Genomic DNA, 12,083 nt, shown 5'->3' on the forward strand with positions numbered 1-12,083 from the left:
AGAGTATACAGTAAAGTGAAAGATTACACTATCACCTTACAGCCAGGTTTTGTCTCTGCTTGCCTACTGAGCATGCAGGGCCATCAGGCTGCACATGTACAGCAGAGCAGTGTGCACGGCTGCAAGATCAATGTGATATATATATTGTAAGCTTGCGAGCAGGGCCCTCCTACATTTTGACTGTCTGTAAATACCCTGTTTTGTTGTATCACTGTCTGCTATTGTAAAGCGCAACGGAATATGCTGCGCTATATAAGAAACTGTTAATAAATAAATAATAAATAAATATAGGAAACCATGGTATTAGCTAATTGGGCAAGTGCTGAGCGGTTACGCTTGTAAACTGAGCATTTCATGGTCCTCATAGAAAGTAATGGGGATTGCTTCAACTGACTAATATAATGGTCCTTTTAATGTCTCCAGCAATCGAATCATCTTGTCCAGGGGTAGCCAACTCCAGTCCTCGAGAGCTACCAACAGTTAATGTTTTCCAGGTCTCCTCACCGAATCACAAGTGAAATAATTAGCTCCACCTGTGGATCATTTAAAACAGGCATGTCCAACCTGCGGCCCTCCAGATGTGCTAAAACTACACATCCCAGCATGCCTTGCCACAATTTGGCTATTAGGGAATGCTAAAATGATGGCAATGCATGCTGGGATGTGTAGTTTTAGCACATCTGGAGGGCCGCAGGTTGGACATGCCTGATTTAAAATGTGTTAGTCAGTAATGAGCGCACCTGAGTACCTGCGAGGTGAGCTGGAAAACATGCACTGTAGGTAGCTCTCGAGGACTGGAGTTGGCTACCCCTGATCTTGTCTATTATGTCAGTGCGAGGCACTGGTTCCCAAACTTTCTTGAATCAGGGCCCCCTAGGGTATTATAATTTTTTTCTAAGGGACCCCAGTGCAAAAGTTTCTTATTGATGTAGTGTGCTTAACTGTCACCTAGGGTGGCCAATCCCGGGATTGGGATCAGCGGGATCCCGGGATTTGTCCCCAAAATGTCCAGGATTTCAATCCTGGGATTGGAGTGTCCAATCCCGTGATTAGACTGAGTATGCGCAGTCTAATGCAGGGCAGCATCTGAGCACCCCGACGCATGGTCTGAGCATTGTGACTAGGTCATAGGCCATGCTGCACAGGCAGCACCTCCACATCCAGACGACTGCTCCCGGTGGTACCCAAGGATGTCAGATGTTAACGGCGTAACACCGACTACCTTCTCCTCCTGGCGGCTCCACCACAACACTGTCGCCTGCCCCGCTAAAAGGAGGTTAATGTGGGGGACAGGGGTGATTTTCATTTAGGGATGCCAATCCCAGGAATTCCGGGATTGAGCATTTTTAATCCCGATTCCCAGGAATTAAAAAAATGTCCCAGGATTGGCATCCCTACTGTCACCCCTAGGTTCAGTTATGTGGTGTACATAGTCGTGGTTCTAATTGTCCACATACTTTATGATTGGCAGCCACCAGCACTGCTTTTACCAATCACTGAGCATAAATAATTTGTTTTGGTTCTGGATCCCGAACAGGAGGCTCCCTTGCAAGTGTCCCGAGGTACCCAGTTTTTGAACCACTGGTGTGAAAGCCATACAGCCAGCCACTGTCCATCTCCTGCATCGTACACGACTAGATTAAGCTAGTCGGCCAAAGGGGATACATTTCACTGAAAGATAAGGAATAGTGTCACAGGTAGGTCCTGCAGTGCCAATCATTCCATGAACTGACACCTTACCTTATGGCAAAAGCAATCTCCCTCCATCCCATCCATGTGCAGATTCTCACAGTCTGCCGAGAAGTCAGTCAGTACATCCTGCAAGGAGGACAGATAATATAGTTAGAGGATAGGAGGAACTCAGTTATAGTAAGAATTATGTTACGTATAGGACATGCTAGCAAGGCTAGGGTGGTCTTATTACTGTAGGGGAGGAAGCAACATAGTCACACAGACACAAGTATTTAGTAGAAGTCAGTGTGGGTACCTCAAGAGACAATGTTCCTCTGACCGCTACCAAGATGGCTTCCGTCTTGTGATCAAGGGCTACAAAAAACGGTATTTCATAGATCTAAAATAGAAAACGTTATTGGAAAAACCCCAGAAATCCATGTTATATGGTAATAAAGCAATGCAGCCAGTCACTGCCTCACCTTGTTATGAAAGGTGATGTGGATGAAATCTCGGTACTGGAGTCCTGTTGTTTGCAAGATGGAGCCAAAGTGGCAGTTCAGGTGATCGCCACCTACAATATCCTGCTGAGCCCTCCGGTTGTGGCAACTGGAGAGAACAGAAATCATTGGAAGAAGCATTGACAGGACAAAAAGCCTTTTTCTCTATCTAATACAATTACATTATAATGGCTGTGTTTGCCCCATACTTTGCAGACATTTATAAATGTGCCAGTGATTCGCTCCAACAGACATGCTAGAAACATATACAGGTTGGCACACCTGGAAATGCTGCCAGGAGGAACCCTACAAGCACAGAAATAAATATATTCATATTCATCTGCATGCCCCAAACTTGCTCTAGTAATTATTGAAATTAGTTTTATTATTATTAGATGTATATAGCGCCAGCATATACCACAGCGCTTTAAAAATAAAAAAAATACAGTAGTATATAAAGTCTATTCATAACTTCTTTTTAAATGCTCACGCTGATGAAAGAACACACAGGCTACATCGCCCCCACCCCACCTCTGGGTAGAATAAGAGGGTAACCACTCACCATTCGCCACACAGCTTGCACAGTCCGGTCAGGGGGTTGCTGTATACATAGAGGGGCCACCCATAGGCTGCTGCTGCAAACTGCATATAGTGGGCCGCCTTATCCAACTCCATTTCCAGGTCTTCTCTCTGAAACGACAGATCCTATGACATCAGCAGCCGCTATGCCTGCAAACGCAGATACATAAAAACTTACCATAACATAGAAAGAAATAGGAAGAATCTCACAATTGCTGGGGTTAATCAGACCGGATTGTGCAAATTCGTACGGAGACCGATTATCAAATGACTGCACATGCGTATGGATCACAGTACGCATGCTCAACGCCAAACAGTGACAAAAATCAGCAATTATTTTAAATCGCAAGCCGGCCGCTGTTTGACCGACAGGTAGACAGCGTTTGGGAGGTGGTCACCGGCCGTTATCTGGGAGTGTCAGAGGAAATGCAGACGTGCCCAGGTGTCTTCATGGAAGATGTGTGACATCGCTTCCACCCTAATCAGCCTGTTTCTATCGAGCAGGAAGAGTAGTTTCTGGGTTCTAGATGGTGAGTGAGTGGTGCATGGATTTGTGTGGTGTTCGCAAGCCAATCCCAGCCTTGAACAGGTCAGGTTCTCACTCTGGTGGGCGGTGGCTATCTGATCGCAGAGCAGCGTTCCGGGCTAAATAACCCCCTCTCTCTATACAAACATGTAGCCTTCTACAAATGTGAATTACTGGAAAACCGCAGCATGCAGGTCATGCCTACACATTGGGGTCTATGCTATTACATAAACCCCATGGTGCAGGGTCTCATTATGCCTTATAAACAAGCTTTTTTGTTCCTATACAAGTTAAATAACTTATTTCTAATGCTAAAGTTCAAATTAACTACAGTTTTTGGGATCAACAATTCTATCTCCATTAATATTAAAGAGCATTTGGGTTTACTATTTAATCCTGTGTATTCTAAATAAAAAATGGACACCACTGACTGGAAACACCCTTCTGCTGGAATACTCAAGACCCTTGAAGAAGACGCTTACATTACTGTACTCTATTCAGGCCTCTCCACAGAAGTGATGCCCTGCTGGGCCTTGTATAATATCACCTCCTGTTATTGGGCTGGCCATTGAATCCATACCTGAAGGTCAGCAAAATTCTGTTTTGCAGATGATCTTGGTGCTTTCGCCATCATCTGATATCCTGCACTGTGGTATGCCAGCAAGGGGTTACAATGCCATGTGCGCTACTCTTCCTAGTAACATACGGCCTGATTCAGACCTGCTCGCTAGGCTGCTTATATTCCGATCCCTGCCAAAGCACGCCCACCCCACCGCCCAAATCCCCCTGGTACGCTGTGAGCGGATGTGTATGCGTACACATCCACTCGCATGCACCTGCTCGTTACTCACCATCCAATGATTATTCCTCTGTTTGCTGACAAAAGTAATCCAGGACTTACTGTTAAGATGGGGGCTGGAGCTAACATCATGCAACGCCATCTGCCTGCCCAAGTTTCACTGTGGTCCACCCACGCCCATGAAACGCCAGCCAGCCAGCCACCTCAGACTGCTCCCCACCTGTCAATCAGGCAGCGAGTGCCCTGGTGAATGAAAATTTGCAGTGACGGGGCCGAATTCAGACCTGTACGAATTTGTAGCCTTGAGGTAATCCATGCTCAGCTACAACTGCTGTCTGACCTCCTCACACACTATTCTGCCTTCATTTATTATCACTATGCTCACTGCAGTACACAGAGCAACACAAATTTGTCTACTCAAATATTTTCATGGGTAACACCGTAACAACTGCATAAAATGGATAACCCCACCTTTCCGCACTTCGAGCATCAGTCACATGGCCAAAGCTAACACCCCAGACTTACCGAAGAATGTTGTGGCGACTGGGACACAACCTCATCCGGATCCAGACTCAGCTCTACTTTGTCCTGTTCCTGGTGAAGGAGAGTCAGCCCGGCAGCAATATCACTAGGAACCAAATCTGTGTCCTGAAAGAGACGTACGATAATAAATATACATGCTCTCACATAAGCGGAATCTCTAGCAACTAATGCTGGGTACACATCAGAACGATTTGGCCTCAATTCCCTCAATTTCAACCGATTGTATGTAAATTGGTCATGTTTTAGATCCGATTCCGATCCGACGCGCATCCCCTTTGGTCCTTTTGCAGATCCTACCTGCTGCAGTGAGGATTTGAAAACGATCCCTTCAACTAGGTACAGATCATGATCGGATCGTATGCAGATCATGTGCTCCAACAGATCGTGCGACCATCGTATGATCATCTCAACATCTGCTCAAGATCATGATCGTTCTGGTGTGTACCCTACATAACAGCCAACGTAAGGACATTTTTTAAATCCCCATTCATGTACAGGAGACCCCTAAGGAAGAGAATTCACACACACTACAAAAATTAACTCAAGAGGGGACACTTGCTTTTGTGTTGTTGTTATTATTATGGAGGGGACAAACTAGCTTTCACCTACTGCGGGTCATTATTTAACCTACACACACACACACACACACACACCAGCTCTCAAAAGGTCCTTTGCCCATCATGTAGGCAAACAGACAGTCTCAAATGCTGAAGGGGAGAAACAGACTAAGACAAAGCACTGGTGGCAATTATAGCACAAGGGACGTAACAAGAGGGAAGAGGGCCTCTTGTTATTTTCACATTACGAAACCCATTCAGAATCCAATTACATGTATTGGATCATGGCTATAAACTCATGCCGCTGTCAAGTTATGAAAAGTGCACTAGAAATCATTGTATCTGATTGGGAATAACAATAAATATCAAGAGCGCAGCTTTGTGCATGCTGAACACTGCATCTAAATGCATGGAGAAGCTTACGGAGAAGTAAGTGCTGAAGAGCTCGGCAATACTGGAGAAAGCCACTCTGTTGTCATTGTCATTGCCTATACAGCAGCAGAGCAGGCGGAAACGAGTCTCCCAAACTCTTGTGGCGGTCTTCTTGATGTTGTACAGCACCTGCTGCGACTGGCTGCTCTCCAGGTTGTGATCTTCACTCCCCGCATAATACAGAGCTTTCTTGTTGCCCAACGGGTCAAAGACGATCACAACAGCAACGGCGGTGGACAGTATAATAGCCCAACTGCAACACAAAGACAAGCGTGACACACTGCGGTCTCCTAGGTCATTCATATTCTGGCACATGTGCTAGTCCCGTGTACAGACAGAGGGGCCCATTTACTAAGGATCACATATGCAATCGGAGTGGGATCTTACCACCCAGGCTGCAATATGCGATACCATCGGCAGCATTTACCACAGAGCAGAGACAGGGACAGGAAGGAGCAGAAAGAAAACCGTCTCTGCAAACTGCTCAGTCGGGGGATCTGCACATGCTTGGCCAGAGCTGACCCCCCCGCAACCTGCTGACCGCAGCGTGCCCACTGCAGCCAGAAGTACAGTGAGGATCCACCATTCTCAATGCTTCACATTCTGGATATTGGTCAATCAGGCAGAAATCTATGGGGGATGTGGCTGCCGGCAGAACAGGAGGGATCTCAGCAGGTATTGGAGATTCCTGCAGCAGTCCTTCCACGATACATGCCGGAGGTACTTAATATCTGCGGCTAACCCCTCAAAACGGGTGTTTTCGGGGAATTAGTGGAAAACATTGAATAATAATTGGGCCCCGGAGTCTGAAAGGGTCAGATATGTTCTGCTGAAAACTACTTTAAAATGCTCTGGCTTTGAGGACTACCAGCGGCCATGGTGATCTCAGAAGTGATTGGCAATAAGGGGAGTTTATCTGACAACTTTTCCTAGATTTTTCATTTGTAGCAACAAAAAATGAACAGTCGGCTGTTGCACAACTTGCTCGTTTTCCGACAACAGTTCCGTGACTTCACACCAGCTCAGGATTAAAGGAACTTGCCGAGCAACAAAATATTACTTTTTCCTGGATAAAGAGTCTTTTTCCTGTTGAACAACTCCAATCCCTGTGCTAGTAAAGAGAGAGGCTGGCTGTGATGCAACACAATGCATGGTCCTTAGGTGATACTGATAAAAGTATAATCTACTGCAAATCTAACATCATCTACGACCACTCAGCCCCTCTCATTTGGTAACTATATAGTACTTCGTCTTATACGGCTTTCCAGAAATAACTGTAGAACACTGCCCTGCCTGACACAATGACTGCTCTAAATCTCACTTATACGGACCCAGCATGTCCTGAAAAGTATCCAAAAGGCTCACAGACAAATGTCTAGGTAGAAAGTCAACAGGTTGACACCAAAAGATTGACAAAAGGATGACACAAGCAAAAGGTTGACTTTAATTCTTTACCATCCACCTGGACTCTGATTAGGACTGGCAAAGACTAAAGAGCGCAGCGGTGAGTCACCGTGGGCCCGATTCAGGCTTCTTTGCTGCGCTGTGACAACAGACCCATTGTCATAGACCATGTCGACCTTTTGTCAACGCCGACCTAGTGACTGTCTACCTAGACATGATCTGTGAGCTAATCCCAACCCCTGTTCCTTGAAGCACTTGCTGTAGAATAGAAATGTGTAAGAGGCCAGTTTGGAGGCCTTACCTGGCGATAACTGTAACCAGGATAACATGCACCACGGCTTTGTCACACTGCACCCCATTGTCTGACACCCAGACTGCACCTAGAACTGCCCACACACACTCGGGCACATAGAGGGCCAGGCGGATGTAGACCAGTTTAGGCATGCACTTCCTGGGGCCTGGGTTGGAGATCGTACCTGTAAAAGGAACACAGAAGAAAGTGACTATACATGTAAGTGCAATATTCACACACGTGGCCATGCTCTATTATTTATTCCATCATCAGATAAATCCATATAAAGACTAGATAATGATACACAGGTACAGTCCTGTGGCATATTGTTACATTGCCGATGACATATGATCTCCTGCCTCCTAAAACAAACCAAAACCCAAATCAATCACTGGTCTATTCTCAAAACCGCTGGATTAAAGAAACCAGTTGCAACGTGTTACAAACATATTTAGAGAATATCTTAAGGGCATTCACACATATAAAGAACGTCAGTCCCAGAAGAAAATATGATTAAGAAGAAGTAGCAGAACCGGAATGTACTGTTAGTGTACCAATGTGGCAATAGCTGTGGCTACGTGGCTCTCCTCTACAGAAGTCGGCAAGGTTACCAATTCTTCAGGATAAGGCTATTATTACTACTGTTCATTCTAGCACCCGCTAGCTTTAAAAACCCTGTCTAGGGTGACGCTGTAGTGCTTCTAGCACAGTGTGGTCTGTATATCAGCAATGATATGCAAACCAGACCTGTGCTAGAAACACCAGAGCAGACAGCGACTCCCCAGGCAGGGAAGAGGAACTGCATGGGTTTTCAAAGATAGCGGGTGCTAGAATGAACACTAATTACTACATGGGCAGGGTCAACCTTACAATTCAAAAGTCAAGGAAAACACAACACAAGCCAATTAGAAAGGGAATAAATGAAGTGGATGAAGATGTTTTCTCACCTTGCATGCTGACATAAACGATGGCAGATACGGAGCAGATTATCGCAGCCAACATGACAATAAGTACAATTAAGTAACTACGCAGTACAGGACCACCAACGCACTCAAATTGTCCTTTGTGGACAGAGTAGAGCACCAATATACCAATCCACCTGGAAAAAATAAATAAAAAATAAGATACTTATTGATCCTGCATGATAACATTAAAGTTCTAAAAATAATTAGTTTGAGATTTGCATGTTTCGGACGAGATTACATTATAAAACACATGCAGAATCCAATTAAACGTGTTGGATAAAGGCTATCCAACTCATGCCATAGTCCAGGTGTGAAAAGTGCACTGGAAAGTAATGTATGCTGGGGCTCATGTTATTTTCATCCATCTATTATCATATACACTGCATGGCTTCAAGTTGAAAGGTGAAAACAGCTGACACAGGGCCAGATTCAGACTTGACCGCAAAAGAAAAATCTTTCTCTTATGGGCAAAACATGCTGCACTGCAGGTGGGCCAGATGTAACATGTGCAGAGAGTGTTACATTTGGGTGAGGTGCATTCTAATGCTGCCCATACATATATGTGAGATATTTATTTATTTTATTATTTATTAACAGTTTCTTATATAGCGCAGCATATTTGCGCTTTACAAAGGGGACAGTGATACAACAAAACAGGGTATTTACAGACAGTCAAAATGTAGGAGGGCCCTGCTCGCAAGCTTCCAATCTATAGGGATATCGAATGCAATCATTTGATTTCGGCCACATCTGGCCGATAAATCGAATGATTGCATGCATTTTTAAGCTGACATTCGATGCGATGCACAGGCATGCCGTCGAATGTCGCATCGATAGATATTATGAGCTGCACATAATATTTATCGAATTGCATGAGCAATCGCATGTGGCTTTTAACCACATGCGATTGCTCGAATGCAATCAGCGGCAGGTTTGGGGAGCGGGGCCGGTATGGGTACCGGAGCGCTGACGGGGAGCCGGTACCTTAATGCTGGGGACCAGAGGGACTCAGCAGCAGCAGGGGAGGCATGGCGGCTGTGTAGCGTGGAGCTTTCAGGCTGCGGGACGCAGCAGCAGCACCTGAATGTGAGGCCGCTGATTGGCTGAGAGAGCGCTCTCTCAGCGGCCTCAGCCAATCAGAGGGCCATCCCAGTGTTTCAAAGTCAACTGCTGCCGCTGACAAGTCACGCCACCTGAAAGCTCCACTGCTATGGTCCCCAGCTCTGTCCCGCCTACAAACCACCCCTCCAGCATCCAAAGTCCATCGCAGGATGGCATGCGACATCGGGTGATGCACTGGGCATTGCGATGTCACATCGCATCTGATCGCACATATGTATGGACAGCATAACTGAAATCTAAATTGCAGTGAAAGAATAAAGAAGCTAATATTTACCCTGACAAGAAACAAAATAACTCACACATATCTAAAGGCCCATACACACTGGTCGATTGAGCTGAAAACAGTTCCGTTTACTCGTTTGAACTGTTTTCAGCTCGAAAGCCGCCCAGTGTGTACGGGGCAGGGATGAGCGGTGATGCACGCTACCGCATCATTACCAAGAGATAAGGGACAGGGCAGATGGCTTTCCATAGCATCCTCTATGCGCTCCCTCATCTGCTGGTATAGGCAGCAAAAACGCCCAGTGTGTATGGACCTTAACTCTCTCTGCACATGTTACATCTGCCCCTCCTGCGGTGCAGCATGGATTTGCCCATTACAGAAAGATTTTGGGATCAGGCCCAAAGAACCAGGGGAAAATACAGGAGGCGAGTGTGAGATGAATAGCACAATTATGGTGCACAAATCAATGCCCCTTCTTCCCCACCTATGTTACTAGGTAATTGGCAGAATGTGAAGGGTGACCAGCTCCAACTGGATTCATTGGGGACGCCCCATATTCTAGAAGAGTATGTAAGGTCAGTTCGGAGGTGTGACTTTGCAGTTGCTTCCCCAACAAATGACTGTGTGTTGGAGACATTCTTTTGTTAAAGACTAGTGTTCATTCTAGCCCTTACCATCTTTGAAAACCCATGCAGTTCCTCTTCCCTGCCTGGGGTGTCGCTGTCTGCTGTAGTGCTTCCAGCACAGTGTGGTCTGTATATCAGCTCTGATATGCAAACCGGACCTGTGCTAGAAAACACCACAGCAGACTGCGACACCCCAGGCAGGGAACAGGCACTACATGGGTTTTCAAAGATGGCAAGTGCTAGAATGAACACTATGATCTATGATATATGTAATGAAATGTATGTATGTATGTATGTATGTATGTATGTATGTGAAATAATGCCTGTATAATTGAGGGTATTATTACCCCTATGATTTATAGTATTGAGGTACATATCCACAATAACCCCTGATTTTTAGCAGGAAGAAGATTGGCCAATACGGTTATGAAATGCTTCCACCAAACTACAGGAGTCAACCCCCTAGTGCCGCTCTATCAGGGCTGTGTGAACCCCAATGATATTGGGAAAATGACACATGAACATTTTCGTCACTGTATATTGGCCAATTAGCAGCACTCCTGAGCTCTCACTCCCTGTCCCCAGTGACAATAATAAATGTCCCCAATAACCTGACATGAAGCAAACACCTGAAGGGGAGCAATGGCTGATATATAGCATTTACAGCAATAAAGCCATGTACATGGGGCATGTTACTCTAGCACTATACAGGTGTCAGGGTATCTCCCGATCTAATTCAGTACTACAACACAGGGAGGCTGGGGTGGAACTACAATTCCCAGCAAATGCGTGTCAGTCGGGAGCTGTCAGAGCAGTGGCCACTCACCATACCAGCCGGATCAGCAGCTCGAAGGCTCCGGGGAAGACCAGGTCATCGCTGGCTATGACCCAGCGCCGCCCGAACATCAGCAGCCCGGGCATCCTAGCGGTGCTGGGCGGACGGTGCGGGGAGACTAGGAGCCGGCCCGGCGCGCACCCTGCTGCTCCCCTGCTGTCACCGGCACCATTTCCTACAAGCTCGGAGCTCCCTCTGCGGGTGCAACACTCAACTCTGTCCGACCGGAAACAGTGGCTCTTCCTCACCAGCCCGCAGTACCCTGTATCATATGATTATAATTTACAGTAGTGGTGTAGTCTAGTCAGTCACGTCACCGCTGGAGTCCTCCTGGTGTATCTCATGTTTACATATATATAAGCTCTGTATATGTATAGTGTATAAAACTGGCAGCAGGGACACAAGAGGCAGAGAACACATACAGAACACAACCAGTGCGAGGTGTAACCCCCCCACTATAAACCACATAAACATCTTGTGATGTGTAATGATGGATCCATATTAAACACACAGAATAATCCAGGTCCAGAGAACAATCTGGATCCATGCCAGACATGCGTGTCCAAACGATGGCCCTCCAGCTGTTGTTAAACTACAAGTCCCATCATGCCTTGCTACAGTTTTGCTATTAGGGAATGCTAAAACTATGGCAAGGCATGCTGGGATGTGTAGTTTCACAACAGCTGGAGGGCCATAGTTTGGAAATGCATACTTTAGATTAGACATAGAAAAATATGGATCTGTACTAAATTATTTCCAATAAAAACTAAACTACAATAAATCATATTTACTCCTGAATCGTGAAAGACTCTCCCAAGTGCCTTTTGGGACCATCACCAGAGGCTCCGCACTTTGGCCTGCTCCCCAAGTGGGCTCAAGGACACGATCTGGATGGAAACGCTTCTTCATGATAATCAAGACACTGTATAGCGGAGGGGCAGGGCCACGGGGTTGGGATCGTTTGGTCTACAGCAAGTTGGTCGACAAGCGTTGGTCGACATGGGTCAAG

At 46.0% G+C, this 12,083-nt stretch overlaps 1 protein-coding gene across 1 annotated transcript in view; it reads right to left on the reverse strand.

Annotated features, from left to right (window-relative positions):
- The window catches only part of DAGLB (diacylglycerol lipase beta), a 36,707-nt gene extending 25,368 nt beyond the window's left edge, over positions 1–11,339 (reverse strand). The window contains exons 1-9 of the mRNA XM_083153214.1: positions 11,066–11,339; positions 8,251–8,402; positions 7,313–7,487; positions 5,599–5,860; positions 4,601–4,723; positions 2,734–2,861; positions 2,154–2,280; positions 1,988–2,071; positions 1,741–1,818 (exon numbers count right to left, since the gene is read on the reverse strand). Coding sequence (XP_083009340.1) covers positions 1,741–1,818; positions 1,988–2,071; positions 2,154–2,280; positions 2,734–2,861; positions 4,601–4,723; positions 5,599–5,860; positions 7,313–7,487; positions 8,251–8,402; positions 11,066–11,160 — 1,224 coding nt within the window. The 5' untranslated portion in view covers positions 11,161–11,339. The remainder of the gene's footprint in view (positions 1–1,740; positions 1,819–1,987; positions 2,072–2,153; positions 2,281–2,733; positions 2,862–4,600; positions 4,724–5,598; positions 5,861–7,312; positions 7,488–8,250; positions 8,403–11,065) is intronic.
- Positions 11,340–12,083: the final 744 nt, after the last annotated feature.

This window comes from Crinia signifera, chromosome 7 (genome assembly GCF_055691185.1).
Source record: "Crinia signifera chromosome 7, ASM5569118v1, whole genome shotgun sequence".
Classification (NCBI taxonomy): domain Eukaryota; kingdom Metazoa; phylum Chordata; class Amphibia; order Anura; family Myobatrachidae; genus Crinia; species Crinia signifera.